The sequence below is a fragment of the Genypterus blacodes genome, unplaced genomic scaffold (assembly GCF_046128005.1).
Source record: "Genypterus blacodes isolate CSIRO-AG114 ecotype Tasmania unplaced genomic scaffold, CSIRO-AGI_Gbla_v1 ptg000214l_1, whole genome shotgun sequence".
Taxonomy (NCBI): Eukaryota; Metazoa; Chordata; class Actinopteri; order Ophidiiformes; family Ophidiidae; genus Genypterus; species Genypterus blacodes.
This window is the reverse complement of record NW_027467013.1, coordinates 1,557,586-1,583,073: the sequence shown is the minus strand read 5'-3', so window position 1 is coordinate 1,583,073 and position 25,488 is coordinate 1,557,586. Positions and strand designations below refer to the sequence as shown.

General features: G+C 44.1%; 1 protein-coding gene across 3 annotated transcripts; it reads left to right on the top strand.

Moving 5' to 3' along the window:
• Positions 1-3,869: 3,869 nt before the first annotated feature.
• rapgef4a (Rap guanine nucleotide exchange factor 4a) lies at positions 3,870-25,222 on the top strand. 3 transcript variants are annotated; one of them, XM_076170076.1, is made up of 31 exons: positions 3,870-3,944; positions 5,839-5,981; positions 6,069-6,157; positions 6,331-6,477; positions 14,141-14,213; positions 16,508-16,572; positions 17,423-17,473; positions 17,574-17,680; positions 17,903-18,024; positions 18,114-18,297; positions 18,384-18,468; positions 19,144-19,204; positions 19,309-19,385; positions 19,488-19,634; positions 20,150-20,265; positions 21,094-21,179; positions 21,287-21,365; positions 21,452-21,602; positions 21,834-21,922; positions 22,008-22,038; positions 22,135-22,213; positions 22,317-22,463; positions 22,587-22,684; positions 22,851-22,976; positions 23,074-23,252; positions 23,335-23,425; positions 23,510-23,560; positions 23,751-23,838; positions 23,937-24,001; positions 24,116-24,170; positions 24,276-25,222. In XM_076170076.1, the coding sequence occupies exons 1-31, from the start codon at positions 3,877-3,879 to the stop codon at positions 24,401-24,403; spliced, it is 3,078 nt and encodes a 1,025-aa protein (XP_076026191.1). In that variant the 5' UTR covers positions 3,870-3,876; the 3' UTR covers positions 24,404-25,222. The 3 variants fall into 3 exon arrangements, with proteins under 3 accessions (XP_076026191.1, XP_076026193.1, XP_076026192.1); XM_076170078.1 differs by lacking the exons at positions 3,870-3,944; positions 5,839-5,981; positions 6,069-6,157; positions 6,331-6,477 and adding an exon at positions 11,138-11,413; XM_076170077.1 differs by lacking the exons at positions 3,870-3,944; positions 5,839-5,981; positions 6,069-6,157; positions 6,331-6,477 and adding an exon at positions 11,138-11,428.
• The last annotated feature ends 266 nt before the right edge of the window (positions 25,223-25,488 follow it).

Sequence of the window (25,488 nt, the reverse complement as noted above, 5' to 3'; positions counted from 1 at the left end):
CATTAAATTGTGTTATTAAGATTCTGCCTTCAAAGCTCCTTTAGTGCAGTTTATCAAAGAGACATTTTTCTGTAGACGTTCTCATTCTCAGGCATTTCCTTTGGAGTTATCTCTCTCACATTCCATTGACTTCTTATCAGATATGTGGGGTTTCATATAGCTTCTCCAAGTGCCTCACGTCGATACTGTACATGGAAATGTGTTGTTCATGCTCACAGTGTAATGTGGCTTTTATAGTAATTTTTGTCAAGTTACTTTGCACAAATCAGTTTCATTTGGCTGCTTCATCGTCGGCTCCTGAACCTCTCAGGATGTGAGAGCTCAGACTTTGAGGGAAATGTCTAAATGACATCAACTGTGGGTCACACCAAACATTACATATCGTTACATATCTATTTGTTTGGACTCATTGTACCAACTAACTATTTTAATTATGGCTGATGTGTTTACATAGAAAATATGACTGGAAGAAACAAATATATTATAATAGGACACTGATGATCAACAATAGTTGGACATACCAGAGGAAACAAACTTTGTGCCAAATGCTCATCAGCATCTGAAATGATGCTTTGTGTGCATGCATGTGTCCCGTGTTTACCATTACAAGCTTACTGGATCATATCCTAGCAACTGTGGGTCTCAAAAGCCATATATACACACACACACACACACACACACACGCACACAGAGTCAGCGGGCTTTCTCCAAGGGGGAACATGGCAGTGGCAGGCCCCAGGAAAGCCAATGGTCCCTATGGTAACCCTTCAAACAACATCTAATGAACACGACAAGTATGCTTAAATCAAATGGAAACAGGAGGACGGGAAGATACTTGGTCCATGTGGCCAACGGAGATTATTAGTCAACGTCTCAAACTCGGTCCAGACGGGCAGCTAAAAGCACCAAATGACCGTTACACCTGACATTTCCCTGCTTTCCTAAACGTCTCTTAAACTAACTTTGGCTGAAACGCTTTTAACTAATGAGTCTCAAGTCAACCCTATGAAGGATACTGGGATGTTGGCATGTGGGCCATAAAAGAGGAAATGATCTTCTCTTCTGCATCCTCATCTGAACTAAACAGGACAGTCTTCCAAACTGGATATTTAAATGGTTGTCCTGCAGTTACGGTGAAAGGAGAGAGACAAAGTAGTCAGGGCAAACTATAAGTGCATACGTACAGTGACACGCCTTTGTTATGCTGGTTGGTCTGTAGTTGCTGTGAATTTGGGGTATGCAGTATTGCAGGAATGTGTCCTGTGTGCTGTGTGTGCTGTGTGTGCTGTGTGTGCTGTGTGTGTGTGTGTGTGTGTGTGTGTGTGTGTGTTGTGTGTTGTGTGTTGTGCATGCCCAAGCGTGAGCGTAGCTTTCCATCCCTGAGGTTTATCTGAGCAATACGGAGGGAGGGAGGGAGAGAGGGGGGGAGAGAGGGAGGGAGGGAGGGAGGGTCACTATGGTGGCAAGTGCAAATACTGATCATTCTAAAAGTACCATAAATATTTCAGTGCCAGCACAAGGCCTTGGGTAGGATCCAAAATAACATATATACAGTACACATATCCAACTTAAGTCAAAGAAGAAACCCACAGGTATACAAGTGTGTTTCAAACATGATTTCACACACATATATTTCACTTATTTTGCACAAACAATGGGGTTTGAATCAGAATGTAAAGTGTTACTGACTCAGCAATTTACTGAGGAAATGCTGCCACCCTCTGGTTCATAAAGGTACACGCGGTTACAGCGATACATTGCAGCAATAAAGTGCAAACTCCAGGAAGAAAATATCTTTAAACAGACTAATGTGTGGATACAATTCAAAGACTGGAAGGGTTGGACATATTTAAAATCATATGGAAGAGACTTAAACATTTTCAATCATGCAATATCTATAGTTGATGTACAGATTGGTGCAGTATGTGCCTTAAAAACATCATCTAACCTGTTACTTCTTCCTATCCTATGATTTGCTTAATTCTAATAACATATCAAGAGGGTTCATCTTACTCTGATCCTCACAAAATAAGAGTTTTTAAGCTAAGACACATTGTAATAATAAATTCTAAGACAAAGCCAGACATCTAGTTATTAAGACACTAAAAAGAAAAACTAATTACGGAGCCATAAAGACGTTTGCCTGCACAGTTTTGAGAATGTAGTAAACACTGAAGCTGCACTAATGAAAGCATCAGTCTCCGCACATGCAGTTTGTTGCCAAGGTAACTGGCAAATGACCCTTCACTTTATGTGTCCTCTTATTACAAAGCACCGTTTCCCAGGGCCATTATAGATACATTAGCACCGTTATAGAGTGCGTGCCTTCATCACACGGGGAGAAGATGTGGAGATGCATTCAGGGACAACTGCTTTTACAATCAAGCATTTCATTATTAGCCCGGATGCGTTTACAATAGCTGAGAATGTTTCTATATATTCCTGCTCATTCTATACCCATAAGGCTGCCATCATGCCGTCTGTCCCGCTCTCTCACAGCATACTAATATCCTGCAGTGGAGAATCCCTTAATGTGCTGACTGGTCACTTTATTCCTCCAACTGCAGGGAGTTGCCATTTGCTTCATGCCCACTTTTTCAGCCACACACCATCTGCATCTCAGATCTGTTTCTCATCTTCAGTTCCATGTCCCTAGTAGAGTGTAATCACTCAGATTAGAATAATTCTGTGTTAGATAATATTTCTTCACCCAAGGGAATCCATAGATTTCTTGGACATCCTGCCAAATAATGCAATTTGTTATATTCAATGGCAAAATCTTTTCTGTGAATATAAACGCACTGCAAAGATCAAATGGAACACAATCTGTCTTCTGATACTGTAGTTTTCAGCAAACTGTATAATTAACCTTCTCATATAAGTAGTGGACTTCAGTGTGTTGTGGGAGGTAAACTGGCAGAGTCTCTGCTTTGAGCCGCCGCTGCTGCATGTAGGCTACATTTCACACTAATTGTTTAAGCTATTTATATTTTTCGCCAACAGGGAATTCTCAGTCTTGCACGACCAAAAACAAAAAACAATAAATCAACACAAAGGCACATGAGACTATTTGTTATTGATACAGAACAAACAGCCTTTTTCACACAAAACAAGAATTCAAAATAACCGAACTTGCCGTGACTAGAGAGAATTGTGGAAACTAGCAGACAGAAGACAGAAGTACTGGGCTGTTTACTCATTCAAAGTGAATAAAGAGCATTAGAGGATACAAACAACTATCAAGTCTGGACTAAGAGAATAACAAATAGCAGACAACAACTGAATTATTGAATTTATTGAAGTTTTCTTATGGTGTTTTACAAGGAACTGTATCTATTATATGCTGCAGTAAAGTATGGATACAGAAGAGGTGCAGCCATGATTGTTGACAGAAAGTTGTTCACATTCAATCGAGGAAAGAATAAGAATAATAGAATAGAATAATAGGATGATTATCTGATATTTAAACAGAATGTGGGTCAAACATTGGCCATCACCTGCCATCTATGCCATTAGAACAGAGCAGTTGCCGCCTCTCTGACAGCAGTGTGTGTGTGTGTGTGTGTGTGTGTTGTGGGGTGTCAGTGGGCAGAGTGAGCAAACTGCGTCCTCCACATCGATCCACAGTGAATCAGTTTGGTCTCCGGTTAATGAGTGCGGAGCCCGGTGATGCTCTTCTCGGTCAGGTGAGAAGCAGCAGCAGCAGCATGATGATGATGATGATGATGATGTTGATGGTGATGATGGTGATGTTGCTGGTGGCCTCTCTGCTATGATCAAGTGAGTGACAGCTGCTGTTGCCGCTCTCTTCCTCCTCCTCCTCCTCCTCCTCCTCCACCTCTTCCTCCTCTTCTTCCTCTCAGCAGCGACATCAACATGGTAGCGGAACACACTTCGGCGCATTCATCCGAGTCTCCAGAGTGGATTATTTGTCTCGATAAGAGGTAATTTCTGCATTTCTCTCTGCATGACTGTGTTGAAGTCCACGTCCGTGCAGCAGCACCGTTCAGAAGAACGATGCGCGGTGATACGACTGCACCCAAACTACACACACTTATCGATGCGAGTTGTTATAACTTCCCAACGCAACCGGGTCTGGAATTAGGACATGAGTGAGGACATCGAGTGTGTGTGTGTGTCGCAACGCTTATAACAAACGGGACACAGATAAACACATTAGTGTGTGTGTGAGGGGGAACCAGTCCTTCACCTCTGACAGGTGTTGGATGCTTTAATAGAGGAATGGCTGCTGTTCTGTTCCTGAGCAAATGCGGGCTCATTGTGTCTCTCAGAGCTGCAGCAGTGTTGAGCTTCATCTTGCTGGATCCTCAGAGAACCTTGATGGTGCTTGACTCAACAGAAAATGCATAAATATGAAGTTTGTCAATATTCTTTGCACCACTTAGAATAAATGAAATTATTCAACATATAGCTTTGTATGTTTGAATGTCACAAAGTAGGGTCATATAGAACACGCACGCACATGCACACTCACACACGCACACACAAAATCACAGCATGTCATATATAGAGTGTGTTGGTGCAAAGTGGTGACAAACTTCATATTTATGCATTTTCTGTTCAGTCAAGCACCATCAAGGGTAAACAAAGATCTACAATCCGGCCCAGTTTAAGTCATGATTTGGAAGTAAAGGTTTACTGAGGGGACAAACACACCCACACACACACACACACACACACACCCACACACACACACACACACACACACACACAAACACGCACCCTTAAGAAAGGTCCAAAGTACATCAGCCACAAATAGCCAAGTGACGCAGCTGACCAGATGTGTTTACACAGCCGTGTTCTTTTGTTGGTGTGTGGTGATGTCGACTGTGACGACAAATCAAGTGCTTCTTGTGTGACTAACATTTTCCATGACAGTAACAAGCGTGGCTCTTCTTATCACCCTGCTGCTAATTTTACACTGAAATGCAACATGTGTGCGCACTGGAACACAGGATTCTGGAGATTATAATGTTTTGAGATTACTCAGAGACGAAGAAGAAGAAGAAGAAACCCATAAGGAAGGAAGGAAAGAGATTGATACCAGGTTTTCTGTCTCTGGTATGAGTTTCCACGTCTTTGTCTCCACAGTGCAGTGTTTGTGTGTGTGTGTGTGATAAAGTACACAGTGGGGAAGGCTTGGAAAACAAGGTGTCAGCGAAGAAATTGGCAATATTTAACCAGAGGCTGTAACACTGCAGAGGTCTAGAGCAGAGAAAATGTGAAAAAGTAGATTCTTCTTAGATTTTCTTGAATGTTTATCATATATAAATATGACCTTGTTCTCATTTAAATGTTTCTTTTTATTCCTTATGTGATGCTAACAGCTAACACGGTCTTATCCACTTGCGAGTTATGACTCATTGATGATGCCTTTAATTCAGCATGACTGCTCAGAGAAAACAATATCAAACAACACGCAGGCAATCGTATTAAGAGCCACAGGATCAATAGTGAACACAACTGAGGCGAGGGCTTGTGTTCCTTCTTAAAAGACTGATAGGTTTGGTTTCTCTTTATGGAAATACAAGCTGACGTAAGCAACATCCACATGCTGCATTCAGGTGCACTGTGTAATGAATACAGAGCCATTTAACCACACAGAAATCTGTCCAGGTCTGATTTGAGTTTCGATTTTTATAGATATTCTAGCATGAAGCCAAAGGAGTGAATCTGTATTGGTGTCACACATATTCTGCCTGGTTTCAGGTGTTTTTTAGAATCTAGGCCATGCTGCACTCAGGCTCTCCTGCTGGCTTTATGTTCATTTATTCACCTGTATGTCTTCTTCTCCTTCTTCCCTGTGCTGTCCTCCAGACCAGCGGAGCGCTCGGGGGAGGACGTTGACATCATCCTGGCACGTCTGAAAAATGTCAAGGCCTTGGAGAGATTCCACCCGAGTCTGCTGCAGCAGATATGCCTGTGTGGGTTCTATGAATGCCTGGAGAGGGGCATCACCTGTAGGTCCACTAAGAAGCTCACAATCTGGAAAAGCAGAGAATAGAAAAGAGAATAGTAACGTTTCTCAAACTGTGCCCTTTCTTAAGTGTATCGCCAAGGAGACATCGGCACCAGCTGGTATGCCGTCCTCTCTGGTTCACTGGATGTTAAAGTTTCACAGACAGCAAACTATCAGGTGTGTATGACACAAATCTACCAGCATGATGAAACACAACAGAAGTAAGAATTCAACTTAAAGAGGTCATTTTGTGTTGCTTTGTCGCTTTGCCTGAGTGCTGCGAGTGGCACAACGTAGCGCTGCATCCCTGTCTTCCTCATTGCCTCATCTGTTGTCTCCGTCTCCTGTAGGACTCAGTCATCATATGCACGCTGGGGGCCGGCACAGCCTTCGGGGAGTCCATACTGGATAACACTCCGCGACATGCAACCATCGTCACGCGGGAATTCAGCGAACTCCTCCGCATCGAGCAGAGGGAGTTCAGGTCTCTGTGGGAGGTGAGTACCTCTGTGAGCTCCATCTGTACTCAGACTCAGCCTACGGATATGTTCTCCAGCTACAGCACAGTTTGTCACGCGCTAAAAGAGATTCAGTCAGAGCGAGTGCAGGCGTCAGGAGATTGGTTCGTTTACTTTAGTCTGATTTGCTTTGTTGTGTTCCAGGAAAAAGGAAATTGATTTGGAATTTAATTATCCACATTTCTCAGTAACAAAATTGATATTCTTGTAATGTATGTTCTCTCTTATTTAATAGGAATAGAACAATCAGGAAACCAGCCAATCGTCACTGTCAGACGAAATGTAAATTCTATCTGTAAAGGCCTCTGACATTGATGCTCTTTTGTGGCAGCTTTCTTACTTGACTCATGACCACTAGATGGTAGTGAAGAGCTGTAAAGAAACAGACCCATCCTCCATTGTGTGTACTGATTCAGAAGAATCCGCTCACACATGAATGAGACTCACTCACTCACAGCATCTCCTCATAGCATCACACCATCTTATGAAGTCTATCTGTATCTCTACAAACATGAATATTATAATTATTGCAGATATTTGACTCCAGCTTGCAGACGAGATTCTGAAGAGGAAGAGACAGCTTAAGTCGGAGGCAAAGTCAGAAACTAGTCGTGTCCCAAACTCCTACGTCCTCGCACAATAACATCCCTCAGCTAAGCAGGAAGACAGCATGTTGTCTTGTTGTTGTCAGGGGCCCCTCTACCCTCCTCCCCCCCCCCCCGCCCCCCCGATAGAGCGACTGCACCGCGTGAGGCAGCTTGCTCGTTTCCTCCGGGAATGATGAAGGTCGCGATGGCTGTAAAACGATGGTGTGTGTGTCCGTGTCACTGCACTGGCCCCACACTGTGAGTGGATACTTCAGCCCTGTCAGGATGCGTTGTGCTGAAGACCAGGTGGAGATATACAAGAATACACAATCGACCTCTGACCTCTGAGCGTCCTCTTTAGAAAGATTGGTTTCAGCTTCTTCTGATTCCCGCTCGCAGAATGTTCTATTCTATTTAGATCGTTTGAAGAGGGATCAAAGGGGAGAGCAAATACGAATACACAATCTCTCCCTCTCTCTCTCTCCATCAAGACGTCTCCTCAGGGTTTGACTTTACATATCGTTGCGTTTGGGGCCGTACAGCCGTGACGAACGCTGGCGGCATTAACATCAATCTGTTGAGCCGTTGTAGTCAGATGTGCTGAGCCGACTGTGTTACAGAAGTTGGCCACCCTGTGACCAAAGGATTATTCAGGCAGAATTCCCAGTATCAGCTAGCCGACCTGCTGCATTACACAAGGCTCCCAATATTTCAGTGTGACTGTCGCTCCCTTAACAGTCACTCTGCCTGCCAGGGGTGCCGGCTCATTTCTGCCTGTGTCGCCTGCCGCAATGCAGAAAGATTTCTTGCATTGTGTTCTGTCACTGGCGACATCAGCCTTCAAACTTTCTTAAGGCGTTTAACAGTGTGGTTAGTGTTACAATACATCACTCTGCACTAGGATACGTCGCAAATTAAGTTTGCTCCCGACGGCTACAAGCTGCCTCCGACTTCCCTCAGTAGATTTGTGGTTTAATTGGAGTTCACTTACTTAACACAGGCGTTTATTAGAGCCGGCAGCCATCTGTAAATATGTTAAAGTAAGATAAGTATTCATTCTACTTCCTCTGCTGGAGAAACACTTGAAATGGCTTTAGTGAGGAATACTGAGCATTCCTGTATTGATTGATGCCAACTGATGTGTGGGAGAGATGGCATGGGAGTGAAAGAGGAACCTCCTTCGCCCGCTTCGAGACACACACACACACACACACACACACACACACACACACACACACACACACACACACACACACACACACACACACACACAGCACACACACCTCCTCCTCCTCCCACATAGATCTGTCTCCCTGCAGAATGCCTCGGGGCTGAGCACTCTTCCTCGTATGCCAGAGTGAACACAGCAAAGCCCCAGTGAAGGAAGGGATATTATTTTTTTATGCGTAGCTGCCACGGTTATTACTTAAAATGAACTCTACTATTTGTTTAGTGTGTTTGTTTAGTGTGTGTGCGAGCATCTATGAGTTAATGTTAACCACAGGCTTATACATTTGTGATTTGTTTTATTATTGTGTTGGTTTTATGTCTGGTTCAGGTTCAGGACTGCTGCACATTAATATGCATGTCAAATTTCCTGAAATCTTGGTCGTCCTTGGTTACCACTGGTGTCTAAGGTATTAATATTGTATTTCATTATAATGTGGACCAGTAAAGCCACCGTGTCGATGGCTTTGGAGCAACTTGGCACATGACAAATGCTGACTCCTGCTCTCGGTGCAGTCGCTCTGTGGCTGTTTGCTTAACAGAGCAGACATGAGTTGCTCTCAGCACAAACACACACACTGGCCTAAGCTCCATCATCTCTCTACTTTGTTTCCTGCTTCCGATGGCCGGCCTGATAAAAACAACACAACTGTGATTTGTGTTTTTAGGGTCACAAGGCAGCGTCTTAACTGGATGTGACAAACCATGCATCACATGAGCTTTTGCAGGCACATGTACTGTGCGTGCTTAGAGCTCCGTCACGCCTGTAGTCGTATGCATGCTGACTGTTTGTTGTTTGTTTATGTTAGGTGCTTCGCTGAGAGAGTGGGTGCAGGAATGGTTTGTCACCGTATCATCAGTCTGTGGGGTCGGCCTGCTGGGCAGCCAGGGCAGCGGGCTGATGAACAGGATGTGGCAGAGACACAGTTTGCCCTCTGGGCCTGGAGGACTGGGTGGAGGGGTCAGAACAATGAGGTCACATGGAGGCTTTGCATCAAAGATTGTATCCAAACATTTGATTCTCTTATCTCTGCTCGCAGAGTAATTACTTTATAAAAAGCTCAGAATTCCATCCTGTAAAACAAAACAGGAGAACAGAAACTCTATTGTGCTGAATATTATCAACAGGGATTTACTGTACTGCTTAGATAAGTTCATTCAGAAGGAAGTTATGAATGATATGATGTGTATACTCACACTCTCTCTGACAAAAACACCAACACATTGTTTATAGTGCACAGTAATGTGTCCAGCAGACAGGAACAGCACTCAAGTACAGCAAATCAGGCATAAACTACATTTCTCTTAAATTTTTTCATCCATGCATCCGTCTGTGGAATGTTTGAGTGTGTGTGTGTGTGTGTAGTTGTGACAAGCGATTTGCTTTGTTTTTTGTTAAAGCTGTATTGTGAAAATTAATCATAAGGTGTGGGAGGTAATAAAATGAGCTCAAACCAGCTGTCAAATGTCAAACAAATACCAAAAATTAATTATGTAACAAAAGGAGAAAAGGAGGTGAATTGTCCTTCAGTCTAATTGACGACATTTAGCAGAGAAATGACATTTGTTCTTTAAAGATCTCCTGCAATTGCAATGCAAGACAAAAAATACTGTTCAGTGACTACTCACTATTTTCTTCAGTATGTTTTTGTCTTTATAAATATGCAAATATGGATCCAGCAGCTAGGTGACAGTTGGGACAGGAAATCTAAAACCTATTCGAGTTCAAGCTTAAAACTGCTGACTTGGCACGTTCACACTGTACTTACAGAGGGTCAGCAGCTCTGCAGAGGCATCTGTATCAAACTAATGTGCACAGAGGTAAATGAGCGTAAGGTGTTTGTGTGTCAGCTGTGATACGGTGACACACATTCACACCTGCTCCACCTTTATTCTTACCCTGTCCCCTCTGTGTCCTCACTTTCCTCTATTTCTGTACCTCTGTCTGTCCCCCCAATACCTCAACAGGATGGATCTCATATAGCCTACCTATAAATAAGGCAAAGGTACAAAACAAAGGTAAATTCAGATATAATCACAAAAACTAGATGAAGTTTAAATACTGCAGAGTTGACTTGTAACGCAGTTTAGACAGCGGTGTCCCAATAACTCAAACACGTTAAATTTCATTATTGAGATTCGTTGTTTGAGCCACTTCGCCTCAGAAAGTGTTGAAGAGTTTAATTTAAAGAAGCTGAGCATAATTCCATAGCCACTCTACGATGCTTGCTGTCATTACCACAGCTGTGTTCCATACATAAGCAGGTATTGGTGCTGCAGGCCATAGTGCAGCTCCACCTGTAACTATGAGACATACATATGCAAGACAGGATCATGTTGGTCTGCCTGCAGCACTGGGTAAGTTTGAATGCAGCTGTCCTGTTGCTTTGATAAGTTACAAGGTTACAGATAACAAACACAGTCTGCTCTCTGTCCATCAGAGGAGGAAGGAGCTCAGCGATAGGAAGAGGATACTGGACGCATTTTAGGTTTGGCATGGATGCAAACATGATGAATGCCAAATATAATGGTTCTATAAAGTTTTATTAAAGATTTGGAGGGTATGTTTTACATGATCTATTATTAATACTCTCAGACTGGGAGAGTAATTGATCACACTCCCTATTTTGGTTCTTAGCTGCTGACCTTGCTTGAAGTTGTTACTCTATATTGTTCCCTGTGCTGCATGCGTAGATTAGGCAGGCTACTGAGGGAGGGAGTGAGAGAGAGAGGGGAGAGCGAGCAAGAGAGAGAGAGAGGGAGAGAGAGAGAGAGAGAGGGAGGGAGAGAGGGAGCATACACTCCAGCGTGCTCAGTGATTGGAGTTGAGTAATCACCTAGCAACTGCTGCTCAAAGGAAGTCAGGCTTGTGGCTGGCAGTGTGCTGGGCTCTGTGGCTGCTCACACTACTGTCAGAGTGGCACACAGGCTGCACACACTGCACACACCGAGCTGCTGATGGACCATGAGTGACCCTGCTGGATCTGACCCCTGACCGGTTTGTCACTGTGGATCTCTTGGACTCATTTGCTTGTAGGATTTTGTAAACACCTGGATTAAGAGAGTTTGCTGGACCTCCAAGTCCTAAACAACATTCAGAGGTGAAGTACAAGCAGGTAAACTTTTTAACAATGCAAAAAACTTCAATTTCATGTGAAATGCTGTCTAATATTAACATGAAATTTATGCCAAAGCTACTAATAGTAATACTAACTTTAATTTGTGCATAACTCAATATTGCTGAATATTTTGTTATTTAATCAAAATGAATTGAAATTGATTATCATCTTAAAAATGTAATAAAAAACTATCTAATTTAAAATGGATCTGTTCGGTAGAGATCTTAATATTGCAGAAGTTATAAGAAAGTCTACAACCTGCATGTGTCGCTGTGAGGAGCTGAAGTCCAGATTAATCTCAGAATGTCTTGAGAGCTGTTTGCTGTTATGTAGGTTATGTAATCTGAGGGTGAATAATTCAATGTACATGATGTGCATCCATGCAGAGTGATGCGCATAGAGCAACAAAAACATGCTCAAGCATGAAAGAGTAAAGAGGTTTAAACTGTGAACACACTGAGACTGAGCTCATTATCCCTGATGTGCTGACTGGATACAGAGAGGAGAGATTTAGCAAAGCAACGGGACCAAGAACGTTAGATTTTCACTATTACATCAAAGTTTTAGTGATATTTGAGAAACGTGATTGATTGATAAGGCTCTATCTATCTATCTATCTATCTATCTATCTATCTATCTTCATGGGCAGTCATTAACCCTGGTGATTCCCTACACAGAAGGTTGTGGGTTCAAGGCCCCATAACAGCATCAGGTCTATCTGGCCTGACCTTTAAAAGTCTGGGCTCAGCTTCTTTCTTGCTTTAGTTTGTATGATGCTTAGAATTACAGCATCTGAACTTGACATTACACGCCAGACGAGTCTCCTATCTGACAACAATGACTCTGACCGTGTGTGAGTTAGGGGTAAAGGGTGAGATAACTAAATAGAGGAGATGTCCAGATTGCGTATTAGAGATCTGCCTGATACATGATACATCTAACTGCATCTTCTCCCATGTAGCAGCGAGGAGCTCCTGTATCTCCTCATTCAAACATCTGCCCCGCCCGTGTCACAGGGGTGAAGGACGTCATTACTAACAAAATAAAAGCAAAGTGCTTTTTACACACCTGACAGCAGCTCTGATCCTCCTCTAAACCAACAAACCCCGCCCTGTCAAATGCGCCCAGCCCTCTTGGGAGCGTGGCTTTATTGACTCAGAGGGGTCTGACTTCATTTGTACATGTGCTGTTAAGTTTAAGTGCTCCTCCCTAATCCTAAATCCCTTAATTGTTGACAAAGACAGAGAGCGAAGTCATAGCGGCTCTGAAGGCTTTGTTTGTGTTCGGTGGCGCTGATTAACCTTGAATAATTAATGCGGGACACAATTTCTCCCTAATGCGAGTGTGAAGTTTCCATTAATGTGTTTTATTTATCGTCTCAGTCGACCGTACAGATTAGGTGGAAATGCTTTTAAAACACTGAGGTCACTCCGACGTTTTCAAACAGCTTCTTAATCGAGGAGAGGAGGCTGTGTGCCTCTAAGGGGGCGCTAAAGTGATTAACTGACATCAGAGGGTAGAATTGAATTGAACCTCTGAGAGAACATTACCATCCAATGACAAATGACTCTCCAGTTGTCGCTTTCACTCTCTGTCTCCTCTGAAGCAAAAGGTGGGCAGGTGGAGAGACGCGGCCGGTCACCAGTCGGCTCTGCATTGACTAGAAACCTTGCTTGACTTTGAACTCAAATGAATCTGAATTAAACAGGAATAATCCTATTGTCTATCTGTTTCAATTAGAAGGAGATGAAGCAGAAATGGGTCTCAAAAGATGAAAGTTTTCCTGTATACTTGAAGATCTGAGCTCTTTGGCACTTTGATGATCCAGCATGTGTGTGTGTAAACAGAATAGATTTGTTCACTCCAAAGATCATCTAGTCCTGCTTGAAGCCTCATCCTGTCCCTGATTGGTCTGGTTGACCTCCTCATGCACCGGTGTCATGCACAGTGACTTTTATAAGAGCACAAATGCATGCAGTATGATTTCTTACATAACATCTTTGCCGCTCCAGGGCACAATGATGGTGATGATGATGATGGTGGTATAAAGGCGCTTACAGCTCTGTTGTCATGCTCCGTTTCCTGTTTCCTCTGTTGCTCTCTGAGCTTGCACGAGTACAGTGTGTTCACACAGTGTAGGGTCGTTACAAAGAGGAGGAAAACTAAATTGTCACAGAAATTCCAGAGTAGAAAAAAGACACTTATCTGGCGTCTTTCTGCTTTAACTCTTAATGTTTACGCCTTGAAGCTGTTATGCATGTAAGGACCAATGAGAAGAAAATGTCAACAAACACCCAAAGGCTCCTTTACTGCATTTGGTCCTCTCAGTGATGTCAAAGATGTCCCACAGCTCCCTGAACTAGCCTGGAAGCTTGGTTTCTGATTTGTCCGTTACTGATTTGTCCTTTCCTTCTGGAGCATGATGGCACGGTCGCGTGACACACTTCACCGCTTACACCCCCGCAAAAGAGACGCAACTACAAAGAGCGAGGGCGGCATGCTCTGTCTGTTTGTGTTGACTGTCCAGGCCCGATGAAGCAAAGTGTTTTCACTCAGTATGCACAACAAAGGAGAATATGTTATTTCTCCACATTAAAGCTTCCTTTGTTTACCCTTAGATCTGAGTTACATCCTCTTTAAGATCTGTCAGCGTTAATAAACTGTTGCCTACTAAGTTTAATGTGATGTTGTATCTTTTCCTTCTCATAGAAATATCATCAGTGCATGGCTGGACTGCTTGCTCCTCCCTACGGTGTGATGGAAAGTGGTTACAGCAGCGACAGTAAGTAACCCTGGGTGACGGCGTTCAGTGTTTCAGACAGGGAAAAGAATACAAAGTAAAGTATTGATACAAAGTTAAGGATTTGTTACTTGACTTTGGATTTGTGGGCCAAAAAATGTGACTTACTACACTCTGTGAACAACAAAGTAAAGACTTGATGGCCCCTTTGCTGACTGATGATATGATCCATGTTACATTATTGATGCTGCATCACATCAGGGGGTGACTTGGATTTTGTTCACATTATTTACTTGATAAACAGAATAAATGCAACAATTTCTGAGGACAAAGGAGCTTTGGAAACATTGTAATGTCCTCACCAGTGTCTTGTTTTCACTCTCACAATATTCTCAGAATGAATCCTCCAACTTTCCCTTCACATCTTTATGTTAGAACTCAAACCCCTCCACCTTCAGTCAGTTACGCTGTGATAAAGACATGTGATGTTCCCATTTCTGCTTTTATGCTGCGAGTTAACTCAATATGGCCTGGGCTCTGCGCACACAGAGCACTTTAACGGCCTCAGAGTCACTTTCCATAAAAATGATGAAGAGCAGCAGCGTCTAGCCACAGGAACATACGGGCGACTGGCGAGGGCTTTAAGCTGCAGTGTTGGCAGGTAATTCTGGATTAGAGATGCCAGGATTGATTGAATATATTTAAAATGATCACGGCTTCTTTTCAAAAGGTGTGTGTCACTAAAAAGAGCAGAATATACAGCAGGTGACATATTATCATCCATATTATTATTGTTGTGCTATTTAATTGTCTCCCTCTGAAATTCAGCATTTGTCAACAAAGACTGCAGTGACTTTGGCATCTTGTTTTGCCAGACAGTTATATTAGATTTTGAAGAGAATCTGCTCTTTAATTAATCACAACATACTTGCTTTCAACTATAATTTGATCACATTATTTTTGCACAAAACAAGGATTTGTTGCTCAAATCTGATGTTTCTATGTGTTACTGCTGTACATGAAGCTGGACTCTGAGTGAATCGGGCTCTGTTGGTGTGTTATCCTGTATATATTTGGTGTGTTTGTTGCAGGAAAAGGTTAGTTAGGGACATGGATTCCTTCTTACACACACAGGGAGTGAGTTGACAGACAGATAAAGGGGGTCAGATAAAGATATGAGCCTGAAAATGGAAGAAGTGAATAACTAACATCATCATCATCATCATCATCATCATTAATAAGGGCTCTTGCTCTTCTTTCTCTGTTTTTATGGACGCTGCAGTCGCACCCCCAGACGCAGCTCAGTCGTTTCCCTACTGCAGCGGCTCAAGACATGAATAAAAGATGTTTTTTGCAGCTATAACATTGTGCTTTTAGAGCACTTGTGTCGACCTGCAAGAGCTTTTAAAGTTGTTTCCTTCACTTCACTTCAGTCCAGTTTGGGGCTTTAAACTGGTGTGAGCGTTCTCTGCATACATCTTCCTTTCTTTACAGACTAGGATGTCCCAGGTTAAACAACAGGTTATGGATATTCTGTGATTGACAGTTGTGCATGTTAACGTTCTGAGTTTAAAGAGTAAGACATATTTCTCAAAGTGAAGGGGATGTTTTTGAGCAGCGTTTGTTTGGTTTTTCGGTGTATTGTGACGGCTCTGGACCCATTTCTGTGCTATCAGCAGTCTAAGAATAGCCGATGCAGATAGGATTGTGAGTGAACAGGCTGGACTGATTGTGCTGTTTGTCCTGGAGGGTCTCGTAGTGCGAGCTGAGAATCCACCCCGCCCATCCAACAGACCGTCTGAGGGACACACACGTGAAACAGACACACAGAAAACGTTTCTTCCTTGTTTGTCCTTTGAGTAATCACTTTATAAGAGGCTATTTCAGAAAACAATTACTCTAAATCTGGAATCAAATTTCTTTATAATTGCTTCAGTAGCAAAAAAAGGTCACAACTGAAAATGGAAATGATGGAGCTCGTTTCGCAATCACTTTCCTAACACTTCAATACACACTTCCATCAGCAAACACTTACATATAGTGTGTCACTACCTATTTCACTTAACAGTCCTAATAAATAGCTTTACACTGTATCTAAGGCATCGTTTTGTTGTTCTGGAATAAAGATTGCTTTGCTTTTGTTCCCTCAAGTTTCTAATATTCTCTGTTTGCGCCTCATGGTGTGTTTGTTGCATGAAATGTTTTATATAAGCGAGTGACATATTTCTTCATTGAGATCGAGGTTTTGACTGACAGACAGACACACACTCTGATTCAGCCTTGGAGGAGCAGCGTTGAATCTGATTGACCTCTATTTATCTATTTTCCCCATCCAGGACTGCTGGAGAAAGAGAACATAAGCAACAACTCCTTTGTTTCAGCCTCCAAACATCAGACTAAGGTAATTCCTCACACACACATGAATCACTCAGTTTAAATCCATAATGTTCTACGTGTAGTGATGAAAGATGGAGTTGCTGACAGTGCTCAGCTTTGTATAGCGACCTCGTTTTTTACTGTATAAACTATTTGGCGGCAGATCAACATGTCAGAGCAGAACTGTATTTGCTGTGACGCAATCGCATCCTTTCCTCTCAGCCAGAGGATGGAAATAAGTCTGGAATGTGGAGTTTGTTTAAAGTTGCTCTTGTCTGCATCTGGAGCACTTCCTGTCCCACCTTGCTCCCGTGGCCGTTTCCTGTCCGCTGCACTGATAACGCGGCGCTGCAGCAGATTTATAGCACTTTGTCCTGCGGGAGGTCAGACTAAGCGTGACTGCAAAGTTCAAGTTGCCGTATTTAACAAGTCCAGATTGTCCTGTGGTGTAAAAATAAAAATTGATGAATTGTTTTCCTGTTATGTAATGAAGAGTCACAGCCCCACGCTAGAGTAAATAAATGACATTTATGTAATCTCAGCTTCTGTAGCGAGTGAGTGGACTGATTGCCTAGTAAATAAATGATGACACTTTAAAGCTCTCACATAAATGCATCTTTACTGCACATCTGTGACTTACTCTGCTCTCTGAAGCATAAAGAAAGCATTTCAAATGTCACACACACACACACACACACACACACCAACAACAAAGTGCATCAACTGCGGATGCACCAACAAACATATGATTGATGGATAAACAGACCCTTCTGTTTATCCATCAATCTGTCCACATCACCGACCTTAATTTCTATTCTGCTTTGTGTTCTATTTAATTTGTGCTCCAATCCTTTTTGTTTGATTTTATTTTGCAGAAGTCATTCATTGACAGTCCAGCTAAACCTCACCCTAAACGCATTTCCCAGGTAGTAAGCATGACCTCACCTGCAGGGCCACATGTACCTGTACGCTCTGAACTCGGCCTGGGTTGTGAGCTTTGTCCCGTCTCCCTCTCATACCTGCTAGGTGCCTTCAGAGAAGATACTGCGGGCGGGAAAGGTCCTCCGTGATGCCATCCTCTCCTGGGCACCGCACATGATCAGAGACAGGAAGTACCACCTAAAGACGTACAGGTTAGTCAGACCTCTCATAATCTGACATGTGAAAAATGTGTGTGTGTGTGTGTGTGTGTGTGTGTGTGTGTGTGTGTGTGCAGATTTAAGTTAAGCACAATGAAGGATAAGGTGTAGGGAAGGAAACATTTTATGTCCACATATGAGGACACTGGGTCTCAATGATGTGAATGTATGGCATACAAAACAATGTGTGTGTGGGTGTTTGCTTTGTGTGTCCAGGCAGTGCTGTGTGGGGATTGAGTTGGTTGACTGGCAGCTGCAGCAGAGCTCGTGCGTCCACTCCCGCATCCAGGCTGTGGGCATGTGGCAGGTGCTTTTAGAAGAAGGCGTCCTCAACCACGGTGAGACCCCGGTGATGTGGCGGTGTGAAGTGGGAAGCAGAGGGATGTGAATGTAACTGTGTGTGTGTGTGTTCGTGTGTGTGATGCAGTGGAGCAGGAGTTGAGCTTCCAGGACAAGTACCTCTTCTACCGCTTCCTGGAGGACGAGCAGGAAGACGCTCCTCTACCCAGCGAGGAGGAGAGGAGGGAGAGCCAGGAGGAGCTGCAGGACACGCTGCTGCTCCTCTCACAGATCGGCCCTGATGCCCACATGAGGATGATTCTGAGGAAGCAGTAAGGTTCTACAGCAGAGACGTGATGTTAACTTAGCAGTAAAGTGATTCTGTGTGAACTCAGTTGCATGTTTTTCTATTTTTCAGTCCCTCAGAAAGATCAGCAGATGATTTGGAGATTATTTATGAAGAGTTGCTCCACATAAAGGCCTTATCTCACCTGTCCACCACTGTGAGTACACAAGGTTTGACTTACTTACTTAGTTACTAACTCACAAACACACAAACCCACACACTACTTACTGAATCATTGCTTTTTCATCTTCTTTGCTCTGATCCACTTTAGTCTTTGTTCACTGTGTCAGTTAATTATGCAGTGTATAAAAATCTGTGAGAAAAATGAGTCAAAAAACGATGACTTCCCATCTCACACACTCCTGAGAGCTTGAGACTCGTCCTGCTTCATGAGACACGGAGGAGGAAGCAGCTATCCAGAGGAGAGCCCAGTGTGTGGGGATGAGTGTGTTTAGACAGGCTGTGATTTGCAGTGTGTCATGATGGAGTGTGCCACAGGAGGTGGGACCAGCCTTGGAGGAGCACACACACACACACACACACACACACTCTGTTAAGATCTGAAACATGACTGATCACAACAGCGTTAATGTCAGGATTTATGTGCTGCGCTCTGTATATCTCCCCTCTGTCTGCTCTACACACACACACCTGATTACGTCTACATCAGACAAGGTCAGTCTACAAAAAACACCTGATTGTGCTCATCAGGTGTAAGCAGAGCGGGAAGAGATCATTCAGTGCTGTGAGAGAGAGAGAGAGAGAGAGAGAGAGAGAGAGAGAGAGGGAGAGTTAGAGCTGAATAACAACCTTGTCTCCTCTCCTTGCCCAGGTGAAGCGGGAGCTGGCAGGCGTCCTCATCTTTGAGTCCCATGCAAAGGCAGGAACAGTGTGTAAGTAACGTGACCACACACACCTCCAGATCACAGAGACAGAGAGGCGTTTGCACAGGTTGATGCAGATCTGTGTGTGATCCCTCTCTCCTTTCCTCTCCCAGTGTTCAATCAGGGGGAAGAGGGCACGTCGTGGTACATCATCCTCAAGGGCTCGGTCAATGTTGTCATCTATGGAAAAGTAGGAACTCATCTTTATATTCTGTTAGAGCCTCAGCCGAGCCTCACCGCACTGAGTCAGACAGTGTGTGTTCATCTGTGCATGTGTGTGTGTGTGTCGCAGGGCGTCGTGTGCGCGCTGCATGAGGGGGACGACTTTGGGAAGCTGGCGCTGGTCAATGACGCCCCCCGAGCTGCCTCCATCGTCCTGAGGGAGGACAACTGTCACTTCTTGAGGGTGGACAAGGAGGACTTCAACCGGATCCTCAGAGTGAGTTTGAATGACATCACTGCCATCTCCTGGTACAAACTCAGCATTACAACTATAAACCCTAGAAGCTAATCAATGTATTATCTCAGTGATCACACTAATGATGTTTAGAACCTGGGCTCAGACAGAGAAGGCAGATTCACATTTAATTAGCAGCAGATAGAAACATGAGGGGGAACTCTGTCTGGAGCTGCAGGGTCATGAATTATTGACTGCTCTGGCTGGGACAGAGCAGCAGAGTGGGTGGCAGTTATCTGTGAAGAGAGAGAGAGAGAGGGTAATATACGATACAAAAGATGGGGCTGTGCGGCTTGTAAAGCTCTAAATGTTTAAAACCGGTCATAAAATGTGATTACTTTCTCTTATTATTACACATGATGGAGCAGTTTTCAGTATTTTGCACTGTGATTCTTCCTCTTTCATGCTTCAGTATCACATGTGACCAGCGTCTCTGTGTGTGTGTGTGTGTGTGTGTGTGTGTGTGTGTGTGTGTGTGTGTGTGTGTGTGTGTGCAGGATGTGGAGGCCAACACAGTGCGCCTGAAGGAGCACGATCAGGACGTCCTGGTCTTGGAGAAGAGCCTCAGCAGCAATCGCTCCTCCATCCATGGAGCCACAACATCACATTACAAGTACATACACTCTCTCTATCATATCATAACTCCTCTGCTCGTCTTCATCTGATCCATATACTATACTATAATGACACAAGGGCCACAGAGCACATGCTGGCTTCTGATTGGCTGGCAGGTGTTTCCTCCTGTGCTCGCTATGTGTCTAAAGTCAGGTTTGGGAGTGAAAACATTGCGGGTGTGAGCAGTGAGCACAGGCAGCAGGAGCAGCAGGAGCAGCAGGAGCAGCACGGTGCAACAAGCCAGTGTTTTCTTAATGGAGGCGTCTGTCAGCGAGCCTCGGCCGCTGTAATACAGAGAGACACATTAATGGTAATGACGGCCTGCCTCTAAGGAAAGGCAGGCGGCCTGGTTGGCAAGTCACAATTACACGCTGAGGGCTGCGCTCTAATCAACTCTGCTCCTCGCACCAAACAGTAGCAACAGTGTTAAGCTGGTGTCCTCCCTGCTGAGGGGGGACGACACAACACGGCCTGCAGCTCCCTCTGCTGATGCTGCGGGCCCAGAATGAAAGCCGCCGCCGCCGCCGCCACCGCCGCCGCCGCCGCCGCCGCCACCGGCCCCGTTCGGTGTTGATCCACACGCGGGGCCGCCCTCACATTTGGCCGGCTTCTCTCGTCAGCACTTAGCCCAGACGCCCCTTAATCGTCGCCGGGCCGAGAACTCTGTGATTGTAAATGGGTTTGTTATCAAATGAAGCAATCAGGGACGCACGAGTAACGAGTAACGGGAATCACTCCAGGGCCGCGGCGGTCGTGTCATTAAGCATTAAGAGCCGGGCTTCTCTTGATTAGTGAAGGGTGGTGTTTATATTCCCCGTTGCTCCAGATACACCATCATGTCGGGGACGCCGGAGAAGATCCTGGAGCACCTCCTTGAGATGATGCGGATGGATAGTGCCTTCACAGAGTCAGGTATCCCCTCACTGGGTCACATGACACACACATACCACCTGTAGCTGTGTGATGCTCTGGTGTCATGTATGTTGATGTGACACGTCTGCTTCCTGTTCCTGTTCCAGACACGGCACTGGACGACTTCATCCTCCTGCACTGCGTCTTCATCCCAAACGATCAGTTGTGTCCGGTGCTGATGACCCAATATCCTTCCAGCGTTCTGTCCCTTATTCACACTCTTTTCTCTCACGTGTCGTTGCTGTGGTTTTGTGTCTTTAACCGCCGTGCACTTACCACGCCCAGGCCTCGCAGGGCTCTGAACAGGAGAAGCTGGACTACACCCTGAACAACAAGCGCAGGGTGATCCGCATGGTGATGCAGTGGGCCGCCGTGCACGGGGATCGGCTTCAGGAAGAGGACGTCTCAGTGTCTTTCCTAGAGGTCAGCTTATGGGAACGATTATGTAGGAATTAGAGAGGAAGTTAGGAATTGGGGAGACTATAAATATGAAATTGTTTACGTCTGTGGACTGGAAAGGTTTAGGCACCATCACATAAGACTTCTACACTATAGGTGAAGGACAATAGGAGGAGGAATAGTTTTATAGACCTTTTATTGACTTACCGCTCGATCCAAACCGCCTGGTGGTTCTGCTCTTGTTGTGTCCTGCAGGAGTTTCTGGTGGTGGTTTCTCACGACGCCAGGACGATTCCACCCCTGAAGGATCCACTCACCCAGCTGGAGAGAGTCGTAAGGCACAAGTAGGTAGAGAAGAATCATTAGAGAGGCCAGTGTGTTGTTCCAGTAAAGAGTCATCTATTCATGATTCCTTATTTCTTATTTTAGTAGTGAAGATGCCAGATCCTCACAGAGAAAGGTAATGGAACAGTGAAGCATCTCCCCTTTCAAAATAAAGTTCACATGCAGATTTATTGTTGATAGGAAGTTGACGTGCTGTCGCTTTACTTCCCAGCACAAAGTCCTCCTGCGTCAGTTCTGCACAGGAGAGGAGAAGCTTCACAAACGGCAGCCTATCAAGAGCAACGATGAAAGTAAGGAGAAGTATCACAGGATCTACTTCTGTGGTCGCAACACACACACAGACATTTATGATGGACATTCCTTCCTTCCTTCCGTCTGTCCCTCTTTCTCCAGTCCTCTTCAAAGTCTACTGCTCTGACCACACCTACATCACCATCCGAGTCCCTGTGGCTGCTTCAGTCAGGGAGGTCATAGGCGCTGTGGCCGACAAGCTGGGCTCGGCTGAGGACCTGCTGCTGGTCAACCTCAGCTCAGCCGGAGGTGAGACAGGCTGCATCTGATCACATGATAGGAGACAAAACACAGGGACGTCCAAAACTCATCAGTGTGTCAATACTAGAAAATGTGAACATTCTCTTTCCTTTGTGGTTTGTTTTTCTCTAGAGAAAGTCGTCTTCAAGCCCAATGAAGTCTCTGTGTTCTCCACTCTCAGTGTAAACGGGCGTCTGTTCGCCTGCCTGAGGGATCAGCTGGATTCACTGGTGTGTTAACAACTCACTCACCATTATGTTCTCATTGTATGTGTAAGAGTGGTTTACAAAGTCTGTCTATGCCACAGGATATTTATTACATATTTGTCATCTCTTGTTTGTTTTGACATCTTGTCCTCGCAAAAACAATACAAATGCATTGTTCTGTGACTTGTAGACTCCTCTGCTGGAGCAGGAAGGCCCGCCTGCAGGCTCGCTGGGCAGCTTTGAGTTGATGAGCTCTAAAGATGTTGCCTATCACATGACTTCATACGACTGGGAACTCTTCCACTGCGTTCACGAGGTACGGCAGCGCATAACTGCACACTGTTAATGTATCAAATACCTAATCACTCCTCCCCTGAGCTGTGCGTCTTCTGTTTCTTTTTGGCGTGCGACAGTTGGAGCTCATCTATCACACGTTTGGGAGGCAGAACTTCAAGAAGACCACTGTGAATCTGGATCTGTTCCTGAGGAGGTTCAACGAGATCCAGTTCTGGGTGATCACAGAGGTGTGTCTGTGCTCGCAGCTCAACAAACGGGTGCAGCTACTCAAGAAGTTCATCAAGATCGCGGCTCAGTGAGTGGATCAATATACACAACATCTGCAGTGATTCTTTGATTTGTGCGTTTTTAACTCTTCCTGTTTTGTTGTGTCAAAGCTGTAAGGAGTACAGGAACCTGAACACCTTCTTTGCCATCATTATGGGCCTGAGTAACCTGGCAGTGAGCAGACTGAGTCAGACTTGGGAGGTGAGTGTGTGTAATCAGATCACATGTTCTGTAATCTCATATTCAGACTCTGAGTTTATGTCTCCTGTTGTTGTTTTTTCACAGAAACTTCCCAGCAAATTTAGGAAGTTTTACAGCGAATTTGAAAGCCTGATGGTAAGTAGAGGCAGCAGTGGAAGTCACACTCTCTGTCTTTGCAGCAACAGCGTCTCCACAGCTGCAACATTAAATTGAGAACTGGCATTCTGCTGGCATGAGTTAGTCTCTGGAGTCCATTAGCCTTGGCTGGGACAGTGATGGATCTGTTAAATGCAACCATCTCACAACTGTGTGATTGCCCCCACAGGACCCGTCTAGGAACCACAGAGCTTACCGACTGACAGTTGCCAAGCTGGAGCCTCCCATCATTCCATTCATGCCTCTATTAATCAAAGGTCAGAGCGTCAACGTCACCTAAGAGAAAGACTTGGATTGTATCTAGTGAGGCGTCATTTACTCTAACTTCCCTTGTTTTATTTCCTTATCGTTCCAGATATGACTTTCACCCATGAGGGCAACAAAACATTCATCGACAGTTTGGTCAATTTCGAGAAAATGGTAAAGCTCCAGGGCAACAGATTGCTCTCTAACAGGTTTCATGTACTGTAGCAATTTGCTGACAATTCAGTTACTGCTGATTTCTGTGGGTGATTGTGGGCTTTTGTGTTTTAGCGGATGATAGCCAACACAGTGAAGATAGTGAGATACTGTAGGAGCCAACCGTTCAGTGAGTATGCACCTCTAACCATGACATCATAGAGGGGAAGTAAGATAGGAAAGGATTCAGTTTTACCTTGTAGAGAACACTTGTTTCTTCCTTTGCGTACTGTAGGTCCTGATTCACCTCAGGCCAACAAGAACCATCCAGAAGTGCGGAGTTACGTCCGGCAGCTCAGTGTGATGGACAACCAAAGGACGCTCACTCAGCTGTCTCACTCTCTGGAGCCTCGCCGCTCATGAAACCTCTAAGCCACAGGAATGATGCTGCTTTAACTACTGGACATGTGCTTGATGTGTGTGTGTATCTGTTCACATTCAGGCGCTTAACTACAGCAGGAGGACCTAAGGATCATGACATGTTGTTTCAGATGCCATAGCCAGTTAATGTTGGATATGTTACAGTTAGTGTTGGCTGGTTGTTACCTCTCATATCACTGCAGATGTCTTCGTCGTCTCCAAGCCAAAGAAGAGGGATGTTTGGAGGAATAAAGGATCTTTGCTGGATCTCATTCATCAGATTATTATGTAACATTTTAGACGTAAACACTATGTGAAGTTCATTGTTTCAAAATGCAAATTCTAGATACTGTATGTATTCAGTTGTTTCATATGTTTTGTATCAAACTATATTTATAAATATTTGAGTTTGTGACTTAATTATTTGTTGTAAAATGTGTACACATTTTTTTTATGAAGCATGGAAAGTGTTACGATCGTTTGACTGAATATTTGTATTGTTACATTTTTCTTCTTTAAAAGTGAATATCCAGTAAATGTCTGAAAATGTAAATATTAAACTATTTAGATTATTTATTCACAGTTGTGTCATTATTTGTTGTTTTGGTCTTGATGTCTTAATGTTCAGGACTCTACAGATTGATTTGACTTTGGGCTCAGAGACATTTATGATTTAGTAAAGATTGCAGAAAACTGACTTCTAAAGATTTTGAACTTTACTTTTGGTAAAAATGTAATGAAGCCTAGACTATTGCAAAACATTAAATGTACAAGGTGTTTAACCAAACTTAATTTAAGGGGAAATCATGAATTTATGCATTGTAAAGCTCCATTAAAATGATTTTGTCTGCTATAGTACATTTCATCATTTCCTTTGAGATCAAATGAGTAAAAATAGGACAAAAATAGACCTTCAGTTCCCAGACAGACAGGAGTATGAATTCTGCTGGACAGCTTCCAAAACAAACAACACACAAAGCACAACGAGGCAAAACCAAGACAGAAACCCCAGTGAACGCGTGCTATTCCCATCGCGTCCAGCGGGGGGAGCTGTTGTCATCGGGATTCGTGCTCTGTTGATGGCTGCC